This window comes from Heterocephalus glaber, unplaced genomic scaffold (genome assembly GCF_053883595.1).
Source record: "Heterocephalus glaber isolate CG9 unplaced genomic scaffold, H.glaber_assembly_v1.0 deba00001594, whole genome shotgun sequence".
NCBI lineage: Eukaryota > Metazoa > Chordata > Mammalia > Rodentia > Bathyergidae > Heterocephalus > Heterocephalus glaber.
The window spans coordinates 10921065-10947091 of NW_028258369.1; the positions used below are offsets into that span (position 1 = coordinate 10921065).

A 26027-nucleotide genomic window follows, 5' to 3' on the forward strand; every position below is an offset into this window, starting at 1 on the left:
AGAGGCTGTTTCTCTGCTGTTCACCATTCTGCCATCTTCCCAGAAGTCTGCCGTGAACAATTTTTATTTATTTATTTATTTATTTATTTATTTATTTATTTATTTATTTATTTATTTATGGTACCAGGGATCGAGCTCAGGACCTTGCATTTTCGAGGCAGGCAGCGGAACTACTGAGCTAAATCCCTGGCCCAGTTGTGAACAATTTTTAAAGGAATGGAAATATGGAAAGCTACTTTTCATTGAACATTGCTTATCATCAATCCAAGTGAATCACTCCCTCTCAATGCTGGACTTCAAAAGATATGACCTGCACCCCTTTCCTGATCCCTCTTATCTCTCCATGCTGTCATTATTAATTTCATCTTTTACCTTTCATAGTAACAGGCAGAATTTGATTATACATATAAAAGTCTATCTCTCTCAGTGGATTCTAAGCTCCACATGAGTAGGGACTGTAGCTATGTTTTTCATCTTTGTATCTCCCTATGCCTAACCCAGTATCCAGCTCATAGGGCATGCTCAGTTAACTATGCACTGAATGAATTGACTGAGCATAAATGAGAAGAAATACCAAGATGCAAGGTTATGATATAGATCTTTGTTGCCACTAGCCACGTGTGACTATTTAAATTTAAACAGTTGCACTTGCCTATATTACATGTTGTCAGTAGCCACATGGGGCTGCCATATTGGATAGTACAGATACAGAAGACTTCCATCATCAAATCAAGTTTTTTTGGACAGTGCTGATACAGACTAATTGTACTTTCTTTAAACTATCCATTATACCTGGCATAAATACATACTTAATAAATGCTTAAATGAATGAGTAAAAAAACTAGGTATCTCCCTCTCATATTTCTGAGTGATATAAAAATTACTTTTTACCAAATAGCCATACATTCCCTCTTAACTTGCCTAACATCTTACATTTCTTGCCAGAAATTTCCTTAAAGAAGCCAGCCCCATTTTCTGTCTATTTAAAAATGCATTTAAATAAAACAATGAGTGCAACCACTATGGAAATCAGTGTGGAGATATCTCAAAGAACTAGGGCTGGAGGTTCCACTTGACCCAGCTATTCCCCTGCTGGGTATTTTCCCAAAACAATTAAAAGAATCATACAGAAATATATGTGCACCCATGTTTATAGCAGCACAGTTTGTAACAGCTAAAGCTTGGAAACAGCCCAAGTGCCCATCAACTGGAAACTGGATAAAGAAGATGTGGTTTTTTAATAAAAGGGAGTACTGCTCAGCCATAAAGAATGAGAAACTAGAGTCATTTATAGCTAAATGGATGCATATTGAGGCCATACTCTTAAGTGAAATAAATAGGACACACATGTGTAAATACCGAATAGTTTCTCTGGTGTGAGAAACTGAGAGTGTAAATAAGAATTAAAAGGTTTAATAATTAATAATTGATACTCTGAAATAGGAAAAGGTCCAAAGGGGTAGGGGTGGTGGGAGGAGATGGGGAAAGGAAAGAAGGGACAGGAAAAATTATGAGAAAAGAAAAAAAAATGGAAACGAAGTCTATGTAAATGGGAAGGGTGGAGGGGGTGAAGGGCGCACAGGTAATGGGGAAAAATAAGAACCAAGATACATCATGTACAGGTACAAACACTCAAAGATAAATGTAAATGTATTGTATACCTAAAATGTACCAATAAAAGAATTTAAGAAAAAATAAAATAAAATAAAACAATGAGGAAAGCCAGTGTGTTACTAGAGTAGAAAAGTAAATTTACTAGTATGTTTTCTTATAGAAACAATTCTCAGAATTCACAGCTGGTTGAATAAGTAGTGAAATTAAGCATCCCTGCTGACTAGGAGCTCAGAGCCCAAGTGGAGGGAGGGAGAGGTGTCTTCCCAGGTCAGGGCCCCATGGCCACACGCAGGCCGTCACTGGCTGAAGGGCTGTGATGCAGTAGTTGGCACCTCCTGGGGTCGGGTTGACGCTGCCCTGCTGGTACTGGAGCCACGGGTGTGGAGGCAGTGTGGAAGTGGTTAGGAGCCTTGGGCATTTCTCTGTCTGGAGGTAGAAAATCAGCCCAGCTGAGCCGCCGTTGGAGAGGGAGCGCGCAGGTGATGAGAAGTGAAAGCAGACAGGCGCCAGGGTGCAGCAGCTTCCTGGGCTCCAGCCTCCCCCGAGAGGCTGGCTGTGCTGCTCTGTGGAGTCTCCCTCAACGAGAGACAGAGAATGGCAGGCCCAGTGGTCAGGGAAATCCTGGGATTGGGGGCCCAGTGGCAGCGCAGCAGGGCGCCCTTGGGTCCTCCTTGAGAAATGCCGTCCCCCTGCAAGGTTGTGGACAGTGGGCAGCCTCTGGGCCTGAGCTCGTCTGCCCCAAGCAGGGCTCCTGTCCCGGGGCTAGGCTGCAGCGTTGGCAGCTCTGGGTGGTGGTGTGGGCTGCCCGGTTCTCCTGCCCTCCGCCCTTCACAGGCAGGACCCCAGTAAACGCTTGCAAAGCTTCTGTGATGGAAAGAATTCCCTGGATGTGAATCTTTATGGGAGGGGCACTTATCATTTTCTGGTAATGACTTTGAGTTTTTTACCTCTGACCTTCCATCTCTAGCTTTGTGGAATTTGCATAGTGCCCACACAGTGTGGGTTTTTGTGAAGATGAAATGGGGGGGTGGTTAGCATGGAATAGGGCTGGCTTATGTGAGGCTCAAAATTTCTTTACTCTTGTCAGTTTGTGTTCTGTGAACTTTACACTTGGATTATGAAAGCAAAAACAACAGCTAATCTGCTCTGTCCTTACACACTTTGCAGGGCATATTTTCCTGCAGACTCTAATCATTGCTGATTTTTCTGTCAGAGACTCAGCTAACACAGGTGTTCCTGTGAGCCCTAATAAGGGGCTCATTTTCGTGGTTAGCACAGATGTTCCACACCTGTCAAATGACTGATGTGCAGAGTGAGGTGTCCTTTTTCTGTCCAGAGTGCCTTTTAATGCTATTTCTTCATGAAAAGGTGTCTCTGCCCCTGTGGGTTTAGGGTTTTCTTATCTTAAATCTTTGGAAAAGCAATAGGAGGGAGGAGGAATCCTAGCTTCGCTTTTAGATCCCTGTAATCAAATCCTATGCTTCTATTAATGATATATGAAAACAAAATTTTACCTGTATAATTTGAAGGCATTTTCACATAATCTCTCATTTACAAGGGGATAACCCCATGAAGCTGATGGCTCAGATAATTCTTTTACTTTGTACAGTGGAAAAACTGAAGCCCAGAAAAGCACTCTGTTAACTTATTTGATAATCATTTATTGAATACTCACTGCAAGCCAGAAATGTCAAGCCTGGAAAAATAGAGATAAAAGCTGCATCTTTTTTCCTGGGTGGTGGATGAGGTGGATAAGTCAGCAAAGGCTATCCATACATAGCAGTTAATGCTGAGATCAAGGGAATGGATGAGTGCAAGAGCTAGGGTACAGTCTGGCTTCTTGGAAGAGGTCTCGGTTGTGGTGCCAAGCCCCTATGTCACAGACGAAACTAGAGGGGCATATTCAGTCACTTTGCACATCTCTCTGGTGGCACATTTAGAGTAGTAAAGAGCTTAAAGTAAGAAATGTATTACAGTGGTTCCAGGTAAGAAGTTCTGGCAGCCTTAATGATCTAAAATAGGGACATAGAGAAGAAAGAATGGCTTTCAGAGGTACTAGGAGGTAGTGATGTTGTTGCCAGGCTTTGACTGTAGCAAACTTCCATTCTATGGCTCTTTTTAAAGTCCAGAGCAGCAATCTGTAATGAATAAACAGAGCCATTTATGAGCTCCCAAACAGTTCCATTGGTGACAGCTGGCCTGTCTCTGACTTTTGATTATTTCTCCTCTGTGTTTTCAATGCATGTGCTTTAGGTCACCTGTGGTCACTGGTACCATCCATCCCATCCACGAAAAATGAGGCTACATTTTCTAATTGAACCAAATACGGTGTGACAGGAATTCATGGAAAATAGGCAGTTCTTTGTGCCATGGAGTCAAGGGCTCTTTCCAAGCCAACTTCATCATGTTCAACATGAATTATCCTCATGTGTCTGCAGAGAGTTTGCCTTCCAGCTGTCACAAAAGCCAAGAGCCTCTCATCCTTATGAAATGTTAAAAAAAAATAACCAGTGCTTGCCAGTCTAATGGTTTTGGGCTAGCTAATGGGCATTAAAACCTTTTTCTATTAGGAAGAAACATTCCCAACCAGGCTGAGAAAGTTCATATCAAGTTTCTGCTTGATTCGTTTCAAAACCACCATGAAAATTGGGACATTTTCTTTGCACCACAATGGGTTAGTCATGGAAATTCTGTCTTAATCATAGCTATCAGGGCTACAGTCATGGGGAGCATGCTCTGAGCCACTGAAAAGTTATGCGATAGTATTGAAGAGTTTGTCCTCTTCACTGGCAGGAAGCAGAAGTATGTTGCAGGTTGCAGTCAGTGGAAGTATCACAGGGTGACCTGAGGTTCCCTTTTCAGCCAGTGACCTCATCCTTGGTGCATCTTTTTCTTTATGGCACTTTGATTTTGTTGCTGTTTCAAAAAAAGTACTCTTTACAAGCTAAAACTATAGAGAGTTGACGGATGTGGTGGCGCATGCCTATAATCCCAGCCTATAATCTCAGGAGGCTGAGGCAGGAGGATCGCCATGAGTTTGAGGCCAGCCTGGGCTACATAATGAGTTCAAGGCCAGCCTAAACTACACAGTGAGACCCTGTATCAAAAAACCAAAAGAAAAAAGAAGAAAACTCTAGAAAGTTAAAATTGTCTGAAATGTGCATTAAAAGGCAAAGAGTGGCTCTCCCTGAGGGACTGTGACCCCCTTCTTCCTCTTGAGTGGCAGAAATGAGACAGTCTTCTCAGTCATGGAAATGCTTGCTAAGTGTAGCCAGGCTCCAATGCGCATAGGTGTTTTAAATGCAGACCTTGGCCAATGAAGAGAAATGGGCCAGCCAAGCTTTCTGCAGCTATGGCACAGAATGCCACCTTCTGCCCTGCAGCAGCTACTTCATATCCTGCTAGGAGCCACCTCTCTAAGCAACAATCCTGAAGTAAGAATGCTTCCTTGAGACAGTTTCTTCATTTGCTTGTTCCTTTGCTCACAGCATATCAAACATGGTTTTCCCAGGAATGTGCTAGACTTTGAGAACACAGAGATAAGTTCCTGTCCTCCTGGGGCTCACAGCCTAAGTGCATATGACAGGCACATGCCTCTGAGTCATTCTGAAGCACAATTCATTACAGACTGCCACCTCAAATGTCAAACCCTAAGCTCCCAGGTGGACTTAATTATTTCAGTGGGCTGAGGAGAGTGGATGGGGAGTGAAGATGGTATCCTTCTTAGAGTTGCCGCTAAAGTTTCCTTGTGTGAACTTGGCCATCCCTGCGTGCTAGTGGACATGCCAAATCCATTCCAAGGTGGGCCTGAGGCTGTTCCATATGCTCCCCTCACTCTGGTACTCCTCTCCCATTTTATTCTCCATATACTAGGTCACTTCTCCCTCTGCCTTTTCTCTCCAGCTGCAGTGTGTGTGTGTGTGTGTGTGTGTGTGTGTGTGACCTGTCAGCAATTATCTGAGGCTTTGGCCATCTCTTTCATCAAGCCCTCCAGCGTCTCTTACCCCTAAAATCAGGCCAGCACTCACCTTGCATTGGAGTGATGGTGAGATTTACTCCCCACAACTTCTCCCAGGAGGCCCTCTTCTCACTGGGCACAACCCAGTTGCTCCTCTACTTCTCTTCATCAAATCCTTCCTTACCCCTCTGCCTGCAGCCTCTGCTAGACTAGTGTTGCTCACACTTTGCTGTATGTTCATATCAGGTGGGGAGGCTGAAACCTTACCCATGCCCAGGCTGCCTCCCAGACCAATAGAGTCAGGCCTCAGCGTGGAATCTAAGGATGAAGTGTTTGGACTTTTAAAAAATTGTGCAGGTGAATCTGCTGTGCAGCCAAGGTGGAGAAGCAGAGTTAATTAGCCTTTAGTTGTTCTTTAATCACTTCACCCTGCTAAGATATTGCCACCAGGGCTTGTTTTAGTTTCCTGGACAGGGTGATGCTATAGGTATTGTCCAGTTCAGCTCCAGGAGCTCCCAGCCAAGTCTCTTGGCAATGGCCTGTTTGTTGGAACTTTTAACAGCCTTCTTTTTCACCTCCTCCCCTACCTGTCTGCTCAGCATCTGCTTCTCAGTTTGGTGTTCTGTCTCTATTCCCCTAGACTTTCTCTTCGTTGTGCCCACCCTAACCACCTCCACCATCGACCAGCAAAGCACCCTGTCCTGGGCCTTATTCCCTTTTTCCAGAGCTAATGAGGATCGACATGGATAACCTGCTAAACTCATTGTATGTAGAGTGCCTGGAAGAATACTTGTGCCCCTCTTTTCTACAGTAGCAGGTATTGGGAGGGGTGTTAGCTTCCTATCACTATAACAAAATACTTAACATAAATGATTTAAAGGAAGAAAAGTTTATTTTAGCTCACAGTTTCAGAAGTTTCTGTTCATGATTGGCTGGTTGCTTTGCTATGGGCCTGTGGTAAAGCAGAACATCACAGTAGAAAGCATGTAGTAGAGAAAAGCTGCTCAACTCATAGCAGAGTGGGAGTAAGGGAGAGAACCTGATTGACTCACCCCCAGAAGGGGCTAGAGACCAAAAATACCCTACAGTAGCACACCTGCAGTGACCTATGTCCTCCACATAGGCCCCATCTCCTAATAGCTCATTCAGCTGTGAACTCATCAGTTGGTGAGGTGAGCACCTCTCTAGGGCCCATCTCTGAACCCATGAGCCTTTTGGGTGATATTTTACATCTAAACTATAACAAAGCAGGAATTATTTGGAGGCTAATTATCCAATAGGGGGTTGGGGAAATAAATAATAAATCACAGTGCCACAGAAGATTATACAGCAATCAAAATATCTATGAAGAAGATTTAGAGACATGGCATACATGGTTCAGTGAAACAAGCAGCATGCAGTATTACATATAATATGTGCTACAGTGTCTGCTTATTTTTTTAAAGCCTGGAGGAAAATATATTGACATATGAACAGTGATTGTCCTAATGGGGTAAGATTATAGTTGACTTTCTTTTGTTACAGTTTTTTTAAAAAATTATGCATTGACCATGTGTTGCTTTTGGATTGGAGAAGAAAATGATTTAAGAAGATTAACTGAGGGGATATTAATATCAAGTAATGGCTTTTTGCGTCAGTCCTGGAGTATAAGGTAGAGTTTGCATTTCAGACAAGAGGGAATTGGTAGAGGTGAGTCCTAGGGTAGAGTCTGCAGGGCAGCCTTTTAGGAAAATAAGATTGTTTAAAGGAAAGGCCTCTGAGAGGACCAGCCCAGGCAGTTGGCTCTCATAGTGTACATCCCAGCTGTGAGGATCTTTGCCTACTCCTGGCCCAGGATCCTCCTGGCACCCTGCTGAGCCATCTGGAGGGCAGGGCCCTTTATGAGCTCCTCAGGTGCTAAGTGCTGATCAGTTTCCACTGGACTTCAGAGGACCACTGATGTTTTGCTCTGCGTCCTCTTTGCAAATGGTTAACCTTTGATTATACTTGTCTTGCCCGGTTAATAGAGTAATAGAATAATTATTCATTCACCAGGTACTAGAATGATGTCAGGTAATATAATCCCTGGTATAATTTAATGGCTTCTCTTGACTAGTGACTTTTGGTTGTTTTGCATAGTCCACTAAAGGAGATAGTTTGCAGATAACACCTGCCTGTACCTTAATAGAATAAAGCTGTTACATGACTGGAACATATGTTGTACAACCATCAGTAAAAAGTTCTCCCCCAGGTAGGGGGGCTGCATAATTTTAACTTTTCTACCTTGATCCAGCATATTTGCAGTTAAGACAGGATGCTTTCAGCTACAGATACAGAATATCTGATTAAAATTGGCTAAAATAACAGGGACTTGTTAATTTCCCATGACAAAAAGTCTGGATACTCGCTCATTCCAGGGTCGGTGGGAAAATCATTGGGGTTGACAGTCACTCAAGCTACAATATCTCCATTTTCCTGCTCTGTTACCCTCAAGATCTCTAAAACCATCCGTCATGCCTTCCCTCCCTTCCTTCATGGTCCTGAGATGGCTGCCATAGCACCAGGCACCCTGTACTTACACAATGGCTTCCCAAGCAGGAAAGAAGAATGCCAATAACACAAGAGGCCTTCTACCCACCACCCACCCCCACAAACCCACAAACACATGCACACAGAGGCTCTTAGTAGACTTTTCTTAATTTCTCACTGATCTAAATTGGGCTACATAGCTGCCTCTGGACCAGTCACAAACAAGGACTCCACATATTGTCCTGAACAAAACTGGGAGTCTGTTAGAAGGGAGAATGGGAAATGGTTTGGGGAAGTACCTCCTGCTGTGGCATTCAAAAAACTATTTACTTGTCAGGAAGAAATGGTGTTGCCCTAGTCACAAGCAATACTGGTGCTCAGGATTGGGCTCTTTCTCCCAACCATTCCTTTGAGCAAGCCCACACATCCACTCTAGGTTTTTAAATCCACAGAACTTCACGGAACCAGGTAGCCCCTTGGCCTGATCATTCATTGAAGAGGGTGACAAAGTAAAGGCAGACGCTTTCCTCCTCCAGACACATATCAGACATCCATACGATTTTCCATTCTTCTCAGCATCAGTGTAAGCTGTCTGAGGGCAGGGCCCATGTCTGCTGTGTTTCCTGGTACAGCTTCATTATCTAGCGCTCCATGTGGCATGTGACACAGAGTAATGTCTCAATAACAGTGGAGTAAATGAATGGACAAGTTGATGACCAAAGAAGTTAATGTCTCCCCCAAGGAGACTCTGGAAGCACAGTTGGGCTGGGCTCTGTGAGTTATTTGGAAAAGTTTGTCCCCTTCTCTAGGGAGTTTACAGTCTGACATTAAGGCAAATGACCAGACTATTGCACACACACACAGGAGGAGCCTGCCCTCTCTTTTTGTCTTTTGGAATTGATGACCGGCATACTCTTGCCCATGGCTGTTGTACCTTGTAACAACTACCTTTTGTGTCAAGACAGCAAGAATGTTTTATCTACTAAAATGGACTTGGATTCATGGAAGAAAAAAGATTCTTCCTTTAATCCTTTTTCTGTAGCTTTTAAAAGATTTATGGAAAAAGAAAAACCATGTTTCTGTCTCCTGCTTGCTAGCTTGTTAAACAGAGAAGGAAATTATTATTTCATTCAGTTTGGGCCACCTTTACTGAATGACCAAAGGATGTAAATGGCCTTAGAAAAAGATAAACTGTGATTCAGATGGAAAGGATGATTATTAAGAAAACAAGGTGCTTGTGACATAAGAAACTTTTCTCACTCCTATTTTTGCTCTTAGAAATTGGTTTTATTTTTGTTGTAGACCTAGAAGGTTTTGACTCCGTGGTGTCATCTACTGAGAAACTCAGTCACCCAACCACGAGCAGGCCAAAAGCTACGGGGAGGCGGCCTCCATCCCAGTCGCTCACATCTGTAAGTGTCTCCTCATCAAGTCTCCTTATTTCTCTACAGCTGAAAAGCAGGAAAGTTTGAGATTCTAGCCAAGAACTCTTCTTCAAGTGGCCAATTGGAGACACTCCAGGAGAGGGAGGCCAAGAGATACACTGCCAACTAACTGTGATTTGAGAGTCTTCTTAAGCAAGAAATATTTCTTTCTATTTGTTTTTTGTGTTTCTGCCACCAGGATGGCACTCCCTCTTCCCATTTTCTCTTTCCTTCTAGACTGATTCTTGTTTGAACCTGAAATGAAATCGGTAAGACAAAAAATGTCATGTTTTATGGTAGGAAAAGGAGAGAGAGGTTAGTTTGGTTGATTAAACAAGACAAAACTTTACTCAATAATGATCTGTCCCTAAAAGGCTCCAGGCAGGGGCCTTTATCTCCCCAAGCCCCATCATCTGCTCCCCTCCATATAACTCCCCTCAGACCTTCAGGGTGGTGTTTTTAAACTTATGAATAGCTGATCGTGTAGAAGAGACCAATCAGAATATTTGTGATAATGCGTAGAATTTTTTGTTTGGGACATTTTGACTAACTTGTTATTGCAAACCCATTACACATTTATTATACCAGACTTGAACATCGCAATGCATGAAGAAGTAAGTTACCTGTAATCCTGCTCCCACAGTAAAGAATGTTAACTTCTTGCTGTACATCTTTAGCTTTTTAAAAGTTTATATTTGTATATAAAAAATGATTTCTTCAAAAGTGGGATCACATAGTGGTACATTGTGGTAAATTGTTTTGGAATTTGCCTTTTCTCCTTATACTGTATACCTTTCTCCCCAGTCATTACCTATTCTTCCAGAACAACACATGTAATACCTGCCTACTGTTCTAATGTGTGAGTGCCAGTATATGAGAGTTTATCTAGTTACTGCTATTATTAAATATTGTGTTGTTTCCAGTTCTTCATTATAAACAACACTCAAGGGAATGTCACTGCAGAAAAATTAGATGTTGTTCCAAAATTATTCACTTAGGTAAAACTTTCTGAAAATGGGTCAAAGGAAAATGCATGCTTTGCTTTTGTCATAATTTGGATATGTCCCCTCCACAAAGGTTAAATTTGCCTTCCACAAGCAGTGTTTGTACATTCGTTCATTTGTTCATTTTACCTATCTGTCTGTCTGTCTGTCTATCTATCTATCATCTATCATCTTGCCTTGTCCTGGCAGCTTAGCTCTAAGGCTTTATGAGCTCCATTCAGATACATCAGGGATTTATGAGCCTCTTCTCTCATATCTGCTGAGTCTGGAAGTATGGTTTGAATCATCCTGTTTTTCTTCTTTCTATGAAACAAACCTCTGTGATGACACCTTTGAGAGAAAGACTTCAAAAGGTGGCTTCCTTTTTCACTCTTCTGTAGAGTTCTGTGACAACGCTGCCTTCTTTCTGTTTGTCCTCTCTGTCAGCACTCCACCCCAACATGCACATATAACACAACCTATTTCATTGATTCTTAGCATCTCTACATTTTGGGTTCTCAGTCGTACCTCTTACATCTTCTCTGTATATCCTTCATCATTTTTATTTTCCTTCCAAATTCTTCCTGTCTTTTCAAGGTTTAGAGGGTCTTGTGGTAAAATTAAATGCAGAGGTTCAAATTATCATCACCCCCTAGATATATGTACCCCATGCCTGGGAGTTTGTGTGTATTTGGGGGATCAAGTAAAAGCATCTCATCTTCGCCCTGATTTTAGGCTGTATGGTTATTCATTCACTTGACAAATGTTTGTAGACATTTATCCCCTGTGGACTGAATAGTTACATGTACCTTGCCAGCTACCAACGATACAGCTGGGAATGAGAAGTACACAGTCACTATCTGCAGGAAGCTTATGGCACAGTGACTTGAAGGGAGTTCTTTTTTATTTTTAATTTTTATTTATTTTTCTTTTTTATTTTTATATTTATTATAGGAAGTTATTTTTTTTTGGCAGACTTACAACAACGGGATACATTTGTGCTTTAATGGAGTATAATGACCATACTCCCTTCCCTTCAGTTCCATCCATCTCCATTTGGATGTGTACACTGAATTCCTATTTACTTTCTTGCAGTTAGTACCTGAGGTTTTTAAATAGCAAAATAGGATTAATGGATAAGGACATAATTTCTAAAATGCCACTGGGAAGAATGAGGAAACAAGCCAATCCCAATTCTCCTGCTTGGGGCCAGTCACCCTAATTGAAGCTATTTATGTTTATAGAATACAAAGAGAAAGCTGTGACTGGCAGCTCATGCAACATAAGTTGTGTAGAAGGAAACAGGCTTTTTGAATAAAATCACAAAATGAAAGGATCCAGGCATTGCACGGTGGTTAAGCAGTTAAACCTAGATTAATAAGAAAGCTTAGTGGGGGGAGGGGATGCTATTTTAGGTAATTGAATTTTCAGGTCAAATGATGATTAACAAATAAGATCTCTTATTAAGCAAAAACTTTGTTGAAAAATTCCCTAAAATATATTAGGTTTCTGCTTTAGTAAGTAGACACAAGAAAATAAACAATATTTGTGGGTATAATTTTTCCATAATGACATCAAATGATGGTTCTAAAAAGGACTATTGTTCTACCACTAGAGTTGAAGGCAGAGGAATAAGGCCCAAGATATCTCTGGAAGATTCCTTATTAAAGAGGATTCCTTGTTCTGGAAACTCTTATTTTCATTTGCTTTGTTCTAAAATAGAGATATTCTAGTTCAGGATTCATTTCTGACCAAGTCAATTCTGGTGAATTGGTCCCCATTGATTAAACTTTTTTATCTTCACAGTAAGGAGAAAGGACAGGGTGCATTGCATATTTTACCTAAAGATGCCTCTGTTCTGTAAATATGCTTTGCAAATACAGACTCCAAAGTGAATGTTGGCTGACAGCAGTAACAAGGGTAGAGACTTGGCAGCAGGTACCAAAGGAAAGGTGAACTTGTTGCATTAGCAGGCAGGGCTGTGCTTTCAGGCTGAGGAAAAGCTCCTTACCAGACCATGGACTTGGTGGTCCCTTGTGTTTAGAAATGGTCTCCTTCAGCCAAGTCCTTTAGGGCACTTCAGTGTGCAGCAGATTTTGTGATCTTCGAAAGAGGTCAAGAAAAATGAGGGAATGAAGGAGCAGAGGAGGAGAGGCAGCTTCCTGTTGACTATGTGCTCTTCCCACCAGATTGCCAGCCCTATAAAGGGCAGGGACCATCTGTAGCATGTTATCGTTAGGTCTGCAGTACCAAGCTCAGTGCTGGGCACACAGTAGCGAAAGAGAGAAGGGAGGGAGGGAGCAAGAAAGAATGGACAATGGATCCTTGCATGGATGTAGTGGTTGATGGGAAGTAGGGAAATATCCCTGGTTTAGGAAACCTTGCTTCTTGGTCCCAGTCTTACCACTAACCAGATGTGTGATGATCTCTAGTACACAGATAATAGCACACTTTCTGCCTCAGCAGGTTTTAGTGAGGAGACAGACAAACTAGAAGTGTCAAGTGCTTTGAGAAGCATACGGCATTGTATTAACAGAAGCTGTGTCACCCAAGGTATGATTCTGACGAAAGCATTTTCTTTTGGCTTTATCCAGTCCTCCCTTTCAAGCCCCGATATCTTTGACTCCCCAAGTCCTGAAGAAGATAAAGAGGAACACATTTCGCTTGCGCACAGAGGACTAGACGTATCCAAGAAGACTTCAAAGACTGTTACCATATCCCAAGTGAGTGACCAGCCAGGGCGAGGTGTCCCTGCCCTTCCATGCATGCATTAACAGGGGTTATAAACCAAACAAGGATATACAGACAATGCAGGTGTTTGTCATTATTTAGTGACAGTGATTACTTTAGTCATCAAGTCCCTGAGACCTATTGCAGAGTCTCCAAAACGGAGCAGAATCCCTGAGCCACAAATTAACTTGCTTATTTCCCATGTTTTCTCTTCTTCATGCTGTCACACACATAGGCACAAATGTCCTCACACCCCACCGCACACCCCCACAACCCACACAGCCGAAACAACTTAAAAGGCCTTGAAATGTCTAGAGAGACTACCCTTCAATATATTAAATGCTGTGGCCTCTCCTCACAGATCTTGTCTTTCATGTTGAAAGTTTGCCAAAAATTATGATTGGGAGATCATAAATATGAATAACTAATATGGTCTTTTAAAGAAAAGCTGATTTGGATTCATATTCTATAAATTCATAGTGTAAAAGATTTTAATTTCCTTGCATGCCCAGGGGATAGTATAGCTACTTTAGCTTATTTATTTGAGAGAGACAAAAAAGGTATCGTTGCTGGGTATAGTGGCACTGACCTCTAGTCCCACCTACTCAGGAGGCTGAAGCAAGGGAATCGCTTGAGCCCAGGAGTTGGGAACTAGCCTAGGCAACATAGCAAGACCCTGTCTCAAACAAAAGGAGAGGAGGCTTGGGGTGTGGCTCAGTGGTAGATCACTTGCATAGTGTAGTAGCATGGGCAAGGACTGGATTCAGTCCCCAGAACGGAAAAAGAAAGACATTGTTTGGCTTCCACATGCAACTTTTGCAGAGGAAACACCATATATAAATTTTATTCTTCCTATGAATATGAACCAAGATTTAAAAATTCCATTTTCCTCCTATTAAGTAAACTCAATCAATTTAAATTTTTTCCAGAACATTAGCAATTTCTTTCTGCCTAAAAGCAGAAAACTATAGCTATTTGAAGCAGAAATTAGTACAAAAAAATCAAAGAGTATGTGAGATTTTTCTTCTTACAGATTTAAGAATTTGCATACATAGATTTTTCTTAAAAATCTGATACAAGGGCCGAGGATTTAGCTCAGTGGTTCCGCTGCCTGCCTCAAAAGTGGAAGGACCCGAGTTCGATTCCTGGTACCAAAAAAAAAAAAACTGATACAGTAAACAAAATAGGATCCTATAAAACAGATCAATTTTAATTATCCATAAAACCAAAGCATTTTTCCTTTATAAAGGATTCCATTTACTGAAACTGGATTTAGACTGTTTTTTTCAGATGACCATAGGTATACCTTATAGTTTCCCTTTCATTGGCATCCCTGGGGTGTCTCTACAGTGACATCTACTGGTGGCAAGTGGCTTTTCATGTTTCTAATTTAACACTTCTGTTTTCAGCCTGTTTTACTTCCCAGGAGTTGTCAGATTGTGTTTTTCATTGCTTCTAGAAATTCCACTTGAACTAATTTGATCAGGGAATGTAGTGACCTACACTCTGTGAGGGCTTAAAAAGTACTTGCTAGCAGAAATGGGCCAGGAGAGCCAGTCATACAGGAAATGCCAAAAGAAGTACTGATCGAAGAAGTATTTGTAAATCAATTAGTGTTATGGGCTTTGGTGGTCCTGAGAGATACTAAAGGATATGGCATGGCAAATAGAAGGCATAAGTCCAGGAAGAGATAATCAGCAAAGAAAACAACAGGAGAGCATAAATCTTCAGGCTCAGGCAGCCACAGTCACAGTGCTGGGCTGAGGGATCTAGTTGACAGTGAAGGGACTAAATCACAGTTGTGTCCGTGATTAGCTCTGAGACTTGGGGAATTACTCAACCTCTGAGCCTCAGTTTCCTGCTTGCTAAAATGCTTGTGCTAGTTGATCCCTGTTTAAATTGTAGAACCGACATCCGGCATGTGATCAGTGCTCCGTAAATGTCAGTCCCTCTTCCCTCGTACTATAACTCCTACTAACAGCAAAGCCCGGGCTGGCGAAGTGCTTTTGCTGGCAGCGGAGAGTGCTTTTCCTCAATGGTAACTTGGCAGAGAAAAGGAGAGCAGAGAGGCTGGGAATTATGGCCCATCTGCTTTTGGCTCACTCTGCCCAGTCTGTGCCTCTCGCAAAGCCTGAACGCAGACTCTACCTCCTTGTTGCCATGCCAGCCAAGTCCCTCCTTGGCACCTGCTTCTGGGGTGGCCGGCTGGGCGCCTGTTGCTGGAGGGAGTTCCGTGGCTGCAGTGCCAAGCTTCACCCCAGGCCTCAGCTTTTGCCCTGTTACTCATCCCCTCACCTCCCAGCTTCTACCCAGCTACTTCACCTCCTTCCCACCTGCCCGCCAACTCACATTTCCTTGACAGTGCCTTCTCCCTAGGCCTACCGAGTGCCGCTCTTCCCTCCCACCCAATACTGTGCCATGCCCTGTGCCCTCCTGGCTTCCTCGGGACGTTTATCTGTCAGGCCTCTCTCACCTCTCCGTACCCCATCTTCAGCTGAGCTATCCAAAACAAAACCCTTCCTCCATTCTGTTTCCTCCTGAGGCTTCCGCATCTTCCCCCATCTTCCTTCCTTGGCTGGGTTTCTGGAAAGTCTTCAGTTTGCTAGCTACACTTCTCACCTCCCATTCAGAAGCCAATCTACCACCACTGGATTTGATCTCCCTTGCACCACCAAATGGTCTCCCCCATTTTCCTCTCAGCACCTTTGACCCATTATCCAACCTTTTTTTTCCTTTCTGGAAACTTCTCTGGGGGCTTCCATAACCCAGGCCCCTCTACTGGTCCCACTTTACCTCCTCTCTCACTATTATTTCCCAGTTATCAAGGGGCTCTCTCTCCCTTGGCTCTTTGCCTCTTCCATGTAGGAATTCTCAGGTTCCACCATTGGGCCTCTTCTCTTCATGGCTTCCATTTCCTTTGGCCCAGCTCATTCTTTTCTTCGATGGCTGTGCCACTAGACCATCCCCTTAGCCATCCCTCAAGCTCCTAAAATTCAATGTAAAACAGAAATATCTGGGCCTCCAATCTGGTCTTCCTTCCATGAAAGGTACATTGTCAATGCCTGGTTCTTCCCTCCCCACCCATGGCTCTTGATCTGTACTTCCTCTTTCACCCTCTATAGCCTATCCAGGACCTCATCTCTCTGGTCATGAGGTGTCTACTCCATAAGACCAGGGACTGCATCAATATAGCCCACTCCCTACTCCAGCACCAAGAATGATGTTTAGTGCTGTTTGTTAGATGCTCCTGCTTTTGCTGTATCTCTCAAAGTTGACTTCTCACCATTTCTACCTTTCATTGTGTAAGAGTTTCCCAGCAGTCCTGCTATCCCTTAGGCCTCTCTGCAGCCAGAGTGAGCATTAGTAGAGCACCCAGTCGTGTTCACCCTTTCATCCTGCCCCTTCTCCCTTCCCAGCTTTATCTTTTCTCCCTAGCTCTCTCCTGCCCCTCTGACCTAGCCTTGCTTCCACTAATGCATTTTGCTTTCTGGTCTCTAGGTCTTTGCTTGAGCAGTGGTGAACCTATGGCATGTGTGCCACAGCAGGCATGCAGAGCCCTCTCTTTCAGCATGTGAGCCAAGTGTGTGAGTTGTTTTTTCTAACTAAAACCTCAGAGTCTGGCATGGTGGTGCACACCTGTACTTCCAGCACTCTGGAAGCTGAGGCAGGAGGATTGCCACAAGTTCAAGGCCAGCCTGAGCTATATAGCAAGACCCTGTCTCAAAACAAAACAAAAACCCCAGAACATCTCAGTATTCAGATTTAATTGCAGTGTTGGCACTTTGCAATAAATAAGTGGATTTTGGGTTGCAGTTTGGGCACTCGGTCTCTAAAAGGTTTGCCATCACTGGCCTAGGGCCTTCCCTCCTCCAGCTTCTTTCTCCAACCATGTCTCCTTTTTTCAGGCCCCCTCCAACATGAGACTGTCAGCTGCTTCTCCATGCTGCCCTTGCTCTGGGATGCTTGGCCCTTTGATGTGTTTCTGGGGTGCTCTGGGCTTCCTCCCTCTAATTCAGTCTTCCCCATTATCTGCAGTGTGTTGGTCTGTCTGTCCATCTGCACTCTGCATGCTATTGTATTCCACACTCTCTGAGGGCTTACTTTAGAGGTTATGGTGCCTAGCAAGCAATTAGGCATCTCTGTGTGTATATGGAACCAGTCCAGAACTGTTTGTTCAGAAAGAAGATCAAATTCAAAATATGTATAGGCAATGCTTGGGTGAGGAGAATGTCTGCACCAAGTCAGCCCTTGGTGGCTTATGGATGAAAGACTAAATGAGTGGAGTGTGTGGAGAGAGGCGGGGACAGGGGTGTTGAAGGAGGGTCTGACTCACCGGGACAGTGAAGCACTGCGTATAAATCCCTGGCTCTGAAGCCTCTCCACCTTCCCTTGTCACAGGTGTCTGACAACAAGGCATCCCTGCCGCCCAAGCCAGGGACCATGGCAGCAGGCAGTGGTGGGCCAGCCTCTCTGTCCTCAGTGGTATCCTCCCCCTTGTCATCCTCTTTGGGAACAGCTGGACATAGAGCCAACTCCCCTTCTCTATTTGGCATGGAAGGAAAACCAAAGATGGAGCCTGCAGCCAGCAGCCAGGCAGCTGTGGAGGAGCTAAGGGCGCAGGTCCGTGAGCTGAGGAGCATCATTGAGACCATGAAGGACCAGCAGAAGTGAGTTCCTGGGGACCTTTTGCAACAGCCTCACAGATGGCTTTCCACGGGGCTGGGGCCTGATTCTGAAATCCTGGGTCTTACACTGCCCCAGGGGTTCAGCTGGGCCTCACCATTCATGGTGGCAGTAGCAGTCGGAGTGAATAAGGACCCTAAGAGGCTTAAAGTATACTTAAATTATGCTATATGTTTTTATAGCTGGGTTACTGAGAAAATCAAATACCTAAGAAAATCAACTTATAAGAAGGAAAGGTAGGGGCCGGGGATTTAGCTCAGTGGCACCGCACCTGCCTCCCAAGCACAAGGTCCTGAGTTTGATCCCTGGTACCAGGAAAAAAAACAAGAAGGAAAGGTTTATTTTGGATCATAGAGTCAAAGGTTTCAGCTGATGATTTGGCTCTGTTAGTGTTGGGCCTATAGAGGCAGAACATCATAGTAGGGAGCATGTAGTGGAGGAAACTGCTCACCTCAGAGCAGCTGGGAAGCAAAGAGAAACAGAAAGGGGCTAGGGTCCCAATATACCCTTCAAGGATGCACCACTTCCTTCCAGTGGGCCCCATCTTCTAAGGGTTCTATCACCTTGCAATAGCACCACAGGCTTGTGACCAAGCCTTTCACACACAAGCCTTTGAGGAACATTCAAGATCCAAAGTACAGTATAGCAGTATGTATACCACTTCTTAGAGGAGCTGCAACATTTGAAGAAGATACAGGGAATCTTAACTGAGACTTTACACTCAACAGGATGTTCTTAGCATGAGACTTAAGATGTCTTTTTCCATTCAGGCCTACACACATATTCTTTTCACATCTCTCATCCTCAGGGAGTGCTTGGGTGGGGAGAAGGACCTGTGAGCAAAAATAAATATCATTTATCAATGTCACCTGATGTCTTAGTCACTTTCCTGTCACTGGACACAATACCCGACACACACAACTTAAAGGAGGAGAGGTTTATTTTGGCTCACAAGTTTTAAAGGATTCATTGTACAGTTGGCTGGCTCCAAGGCAGGAAGGGTATGGTAGAAGGGTCTAGTGGAGGAAAGTTGCTCACTTCATGGTGACCAGGAAGCACAGAGTGAAGGGAGGAGCTGGGGAGGTGATACACCCTTCCAGGTCACACCCCCAGTGACCTGCCTCTATCGAGCAGACCCTATCTCTGACATCACATTCAGCTCTGAACAATTCAGTGGATCAAACCACTGATGAGTACAGTGCCCCCAAGATCCAATCACCTTCCAAAAGCCCCATCTCTGAAATGAACCTTTGGGAGGGGGACATTCTAGATCAGTGATAGCGAAGCTTTTAGAGCTTTCAGTGATAACAAACAGCCAAGTAATGCACACATGCCATAGGTTCACCACCACTGTTCTAGATCTAAACCATAGCATCTGGAATGCTGTTTGCAATGGCAAATCCGGGAGAAGGGTTAGATGTAGTTGGCACTTATCTGAGGAACCTGACACTCAGAGAGTTCAGAAATTAGTTAGCTCTTTCTTGAGGGAACCAGAGAAGGCATCTTGCGGTATTTCCTGAGAAGAATTTTGAAAGATGATCTAGGATTGCCAAGAGCAGAGCACTCCAGCAGAGGGAACAGCATTCTGATTCATAGGCATATGGAGTGACCTGGCTAGTCAGAACATCCTCTGGAACCTGGTGACCTTGGATCAGGAGGTTCGAGAGATCCAGCTAGAGATCTGTAGTCATGCCCTCAGTCTGAGGCTGGCAGAAGCCCTGTCACCTGTCTCCCCCTACAGGAGTGCAGGGTCCTAAAGTGTTTTTGCATTCAGACACTTTGGGAATAATTGGGTTGTGCAAAATTAATTTGAAGGCTTTGAGAAGGCCTTCACTATACATTGGGAGAATGGAGAGAATAGTGTATTCAGTATTTCCTAAATGTACTTAATTGTAGAGCCCTTTTATTCCAGAGCATCCTAGGAAGAGGTTTCTGTGGGACTTGGCTTTGAGCAATGTGGCTCTAAGCATATTCTGTTTTACTCAAGATAAAATTGGGGCCTCTTGGACTAACTTCTTGACTGGAAGATGAAACTTGTGGGATAAACATGCAGAACTGGCAGGATGGAACTTAAGAGGTTTTCCTGGAGCCAGCCAGGTTGCCCCTAATCCTTAAAGAACCTAGCTCCTAAAATAAGAACCAAGAGAGATTATGTTAAAAAAAAAAGCTCCTCTCTGGCTCTGAAGGTTACAGGTTTAAGTACCCAAAGTTCGTACCTATGTCCAAGCAATATGCCTCCTTTGCTCAGATGGTGATCTCATGGCCCAGGACATCCCAGAGTATTGGTTCTCGGCATTCTGAACAGAAACATTATTGAGTTGCATCCAGGACATTGGCCCATTGCACCCTCTGAGAAGTGCCTAGAAACCACCTACATGCCTGAAATGGCCTGAGCTTGCCACTGAACATGCCTCTGAGCAGAGAGCCATCTACACTTTGAAGCCTGAGGATAGTTGGTTGGGATAGCCCTTCTCTAGGCAACGTCACCTTGAATAAACACCTCACAATGGGCTCTTTTCCAAAGCCTGTCTCTTCCAGCCTTCCTCAGCCTGGCCTTCATGCCTAAGGTCAGTAGATCCCCACCAGTCTCCTACCTTAGCTTAGTGTCACTTTCCTTTTAGGATTCAACTCAAGTCTGCCAACTCTCTTTATCCCCACATGTGCTCTGCATTCAGAGACCAGCTCACCTCCCTGCTCTGCCCTGGCTGTTCCCTGTCAGCTCCCCTGGCTTCCTGCCTCCTTATCAATTTACACCTGTTTTCACTAGTTCAAAATTTAGACATTTTCTTTGCACCACCTTCCCAAATAATTTCCCCCTGACCCAGACCACTCAAAGCTTTATCTTCCATAGTCTTCCTGGGGTTGGGCCATTGCTTTAGGATCTCACCTTCTACTTCTTTCCTAAGCCTTAAGTAGTGCCCACTGAGATATGGGTGCATAATATGTATAGTAGTGAATCACAACTGGTTAATACCAGATAAGCCAATGTGTTAACAGTAGTGCCAGGACGTTATCCTAAGTATAATGACCATGAAGGTGCTCATCGAACGTGAGCAAACATATCAGTGCTACCGTATTTACTGTGCTGTTTCCACAATCTTTGTTTTTTGATTTTCCAACTCAGTTTGTAGAAACATACATCTAGAATGGAGTATTTGGTACCTTAAAATGGAAAACAGCTCTCAGACCAGTGTTTGGATAGTTGCAGTGTCCTAAGCATAGATCCCTGATGTTGCAAAATGATTAGCTTTGTTCCACTTCATTATTTAAAGTTGGAAAAGGTATTTGGCTGTGAACCCTAATATGTGTATGCTTTCAGACATGATTATTATATTGTTGGTTCAGTTATTTCATCTCCAAGTTTTGAGGTCTATTTGTAAGATTTTGAGGATCAGTGAAAACATAGTAATAGCAATAGGAAGTCATCTATGGATTGGTAAAAATTTATGCAATGAAGATTATTCTGTAATTATATTTGAAGACCAGTGATTCTGTTATGAAGGAATAGTTAGAGGGAAAATGACAGAATATGAGCCTGGATACCTGGAGTGTAGTCATTGGGCAAGTTAAGCTACCATTCTGGGCCTTAGTTTCTCCATCTTCTTCTTTTGGGAGAAGTTTGGGCTAAGGCATCTCAAAGGTCATTTTCAGACCTCCCATTTGATGGCTGCATATTTTGGTGACCTCAAATTAATGACAAACCTTTCTGTACGAAACTAATCATAAGCAGTAATAATGCAAATACGTTTGACCCATATTTTCTTTGTAAAAGGGTTGCATGGATTCTCTAGTGATAATAAGAGGTTTCTTTTCTTTTATTGGGGAAATCTGGGCTTTTGTTTATTCTATTGCCATTTGCTTTTCAGACGTGAGATTAAGCAGTTACTGTCAGAATTGGATGAAGAAAAGAAAATCCGGCTTCGGTTGCAGGTGAGTCCCTCCGGGTCCTGCTGCCCATGAGTCCTGGGCTCACTTGAGGGCAGAGGCAGAGTCAGATCTTTATTTTAAAAATAAAAGACTATTTCCTTGCAGATTTATATATGCTTTCTGTGACAATTCTCTTAAGTTATAAAGACTTATTACGCATACTTTCCCAAGCTCCAGGAGTCTTGTGGAAGGTGAAGATAACTAAACATTCCCCAAGTTGGGCTTTTCATTTGGAATTTATCTTACACATCTCTGTGAAAATCTCCCTCCAGTTTTCAGGAGGCCTCATTACAGTAACTGCCAGATGACATGGCATGGGGAGGCACCATTGCCAGCTGGCTTCTGTTATGTTGTCACTGGGACTCTGGGGACCACAGCTGTCCACACTTGGTCTTTTCATCCCTCTACTTCTTCCTGATGGCAGTGTCACTTCTGCCAGGGCATCTGAGCTCTGACACCCCTGGCCTCTGATTCACCTCTGCCATGACCAAATGGTGAAGAATATATGGGTGTTCCAGATGACCAAGGTCACCTTTCAGCTTACATCCATTTGGTTCCATTGCTGGTGATTGGGACAGATGCTGCTTAAAGAAAGGATAGGTAACTACTTGCTATCATTTTGGGAGTGCTGACACACACACACACACACACACACACACACACACACACCCATCGGCCAGCCACAGCTGCCTTCCAACACTGTTAGATAGTCCAGTATGTCAGGACCACTGGTCTACCCTCTGGCTAGGAAGCAAATCATTGTTACATTTGACAAACTTTGGGTCCCACTAGGCTGAGAATTAAAATGTCCACCATGTCCTAGTGAATCATGACTGTGTGCCTATTCTTCAGGTTTATATCATTTCAGACATTCATTGTTTTTGAGTCTTCATTCAGATGTCATTTCACTCATTTCACCTCTAAAATTGTCGGGTTGATTATTTTCTTTCTACTGACAAGTTTGAATACCTTTCAACCTCTATTAAACCAACCAATTCCTTGTGGTTTTGTTTGATTCTTTTTCCCTTTTATAGATGGAAGTGAATGACATAAAGAAAGCTCTTCAATCAAAGTGAACACTTGATAACTGAGATGTTTCATTATTCATCCTGAGTCCAAGACTCAAAATTTTCTGCCCCAGCCAAAATAATCTTGTGCCAAAAGATTAAAGGTTTGCCTCAGCATGTCCCTGTTTGAAAGATTAGCACAAAAGTCTTGATAGCACAACACAAATTCCATCCAAGAGGAGAATCTTCCCCATGGTTTAGTCCTGGGTCTGGCACTGGTTGTGACTTAGAGCAAATTGTGCTAAAGGCGTTTCTACCTTGAGATCTCACGCGAAACGAAAACTCAGGCAGTTTAGTCCATAGTGGTACTACTTTGATGATATTTTCCATTAATGTAATTTCAGATTATTCATTTACAAGGTTTATAATTTTATGATTTTTCAATCGTGTTTTGTCACAGATGCCTCTAGTGTTTGTACTACACCTAGTCAGAAACGAGCATCTTGTTCTTTTGCTTCAGGCGGAAAGCTGCCTCACTTTGTGTTCCCCTTTAGGATTCTATTACATATGCAATTTTAGGTCCAACCTGTCCCTTCCCCTGCCAGCTGACCCTGCCACCCTAAGAGAAATTTTAGCTTATATATGATGGTATATTTACGAAAAGAGAAAGAAAATCTGGTATTTGCAATGATCTGTGCCTTCTTTTTACCACCCTCTTGATTGGAGCTTTTGTGATGCAGCTACCTTGATTAAAAAAATAAAATAAAATAAAGAAATAAAAATCTGCCACTTATCCAAGTCTACTAGAGGCCACTGTCTTCACAGCTTCTTTCACCCTAGCCAAAGGTCCTAAGAGAAGACAGCTGAGAAGTTGGATGTGCTCTGTGGAACCAGCTCTGACTTTTTAGTTTCTCCTACTTGGGGGTTGTTCATGAAACTAGAAATGTCATTCCTGCTTGATTTTTCATCAGCCAAGTTAAACCCCTGCTTCCTGTCCTTTGCACCTTTTGCGTGAACAGAATATGCATTATTAAAGAAAAAAAAATAAAAATAAAAGTAAAATGCAAATGAAAACAATGGGGGGGGGGAGTTGTGTTATTTCCTGCACTGGGTTATCTGTGTGTGTGTTATTGTTTAAAAACTGTATTCACATAATGTCATTTGCCTTGCTCACTTGTAACTCCTTGGGTCCAAGAGAATGGGAGGATGGTCTTGTTGAAGTGTAGCCATTGGATCTTTCTTGCATTTATGGAATTGCTTTTTCTTTCCCAAGGAAACTGATGTTTGCTTGTCTGCTTTCTCTTTGTAGTACATGAACAGTTCAGCCTTAGACGATGTAAGACTGTTTTTTCATCCTTAGCTAAAAATATTGTATTGCAAGATTGTTCGGGGGGTAGAAGTGGAGGGTGTGGTCCCTTAATGGCCCCCAAAGATGTTTAATTTGTTTCTAATCAGCTACTTTGTCTATTTCTTGAGTTTTATAGTGAAATTACTGAACATTAATAGATTTGCACAACCACAAAGAATGAGAATTGATAACACCGAAGGACTGATACAAAAATCACCACAGGTTATTATTCATTATTGAAAGTATAACAAATAAGTGTCACTTCTTTTCTCTTCCTCCTCACTTCCCCAGCCTTGCTCTTGGCTGCAAACTCATCCTTTCTACTTGAGGCTCTTACCTCCTTTCCAGTATTTACAGAACCCTAAGGCCCTGGTCTTCTGGGTGGAAACAGTTAAGGGAAGGGAGTGTGTAAAGAAAGAAACCTCACATCCTCCATCCCCATTTCTGGATATCTTGCCATTTCAGCAGCCTTGGTCTTGGTGTACTTGTGGCCAAGAACACCAAGTTTCCAGAGGCAGTGCAAAACATTCCTGCATCCCTTGACTGTTCCAAGTATTTCTGCGTTAAACATGAAGCCTTCAGAGATTTCCCAACACCTAATATAAGAATGAGGATTGAATTCTTTGGTGTTTGAATTTCTCATTTACTCATCAAGAAAACCCCTAATGATATAGTTTTATATAATGTGTATACAGAATAGGATTGTTAATAATTAAATTGATTGGCTGGAGCACCCTCATGGGGCACTGGCAACATGGAATGTAGAGTGCTGATTTTTCCCCTCATAGAGGCCATTGGCTTCCTTTGTATAAATAGAGGGAGAAGTGATTGTAGAAAGAGAAATTGGCATGTCCAGCTTGATTACTGCCCCCTTGGGTTAACCAGCAGGAGGATTCTGCATCATGGAACTGGATGACCCGTTGCCCAAAAGGCCATCATCTTTACTCTTGACAAAATGGACCCCTCAAGAATATTGAAAAGCTTGGAAGTGTCACTTTAAAAAAAATATTCTTTTGCATTCAGCATGGACTTGACCAGGCATCTATGGAGATTATTTTTTTGCTTCATTTTTCTAAAGTTGTATTTAGAAAAGTCTTAAGTATTGTGCTTTGTAAAAGAAAATGATTAAAATGAAATTTTGTGAAAAATATTTTTGTTCAAAGTTGTCATGGTCCAAGAGGAATGATTTCTTGGAATATAAACCCCTTTTCTCCAATTTACACAATTTGATTGCTCTTATAGAAAACTCCTTAGACTCACATGAAATAATCCATTGAAATCTGTGCCTGTGGATTCCGTTTTTTAAATTGTTCAATTTTACATTCCTATCTAAGCAGAATATGCTAGTTAGGCATTCCATTTTTAGTGTAAAACCATTAAATTATCGTTATCTGAATAATTGTGTAAAGTCACTTTTATTCATACGCAGCCCTCTAGGCAGCACACTCAAGTACCTAATTTTTCTCCCCTAAGAACATCATATCTATCATCAGGTGTGTGTGTGTCTGATTAGTAATGGTGGGGTTTTATTTCCTTTCATAAACATCTCCTTGATGGGAAGACTGCAGCTTGTATACTGTATTGCTCATCATTGCCATGGTCTGTATAAAAATAATCCCAGGTCCCACAGAGGCTTTTATAACCTGGGGTCATCATGGTCCTCCTTTTTTATTAGATTAGATTTTAGTCTTCTAATTATTTCTGTAAAAATTAATGTCAAGATGTTTCAGCACCAAGAGGGCTTGGTTAAAAGCTTTTCCACTTAATTTTGTACAAATAAGAACTGGAACAAAGCAATGTGTGTGGGGGTAACCAGAATGCAGTTTGGCTGATTGTGGCATTGAA

General features: G+C 42.8%; 1 protein-coding gene across 21 annotated transcripts in view; it reads left to right on the forward strand.

Annotated features, from left to right (window-relative positions):
• Sh3kbp1 (SH3 domain containing kinase binding protein 1) overlaps window positions 1-25332 on the forward strand; it is a 369672-nt gene extending 344340 nt beyond the window's left edge. For 16 of the 21 annotated variants that reach the window (XM_087193656.1, XM_021245326.2, XM_004866160.3 and 13 more), the window contains 5 exons: window positions 9383-9492; window positions 13082-13210; window positions 17616-17884; window positions 21767-21830; window positions 22862-25332. In XM_087193656.1, the coding sequence (XP_087049782.1) occupies window positions 9383-9492; window positions 13082-13210; window positions 17616-17884; window positions 21767-21830; window positions 22862-22903 (614 nt within the window). In that variant the 3' untranslated portion in view covers window positions 22904-25332. The remainder of the gene's footprint in view (window positions 1-9382; window positions 9493-13081; window positions 13211-17615; window positions 17885-21766; window positions 21831-22861) is intronic. The other 5 variants (XM_087193653.1, XM_087193655.1, XM_087193657.1 and 2 more) reach the window with 3 other exon arrangements.
• Window positions 25333-26027: the final 695 nt, after the last annotated feature.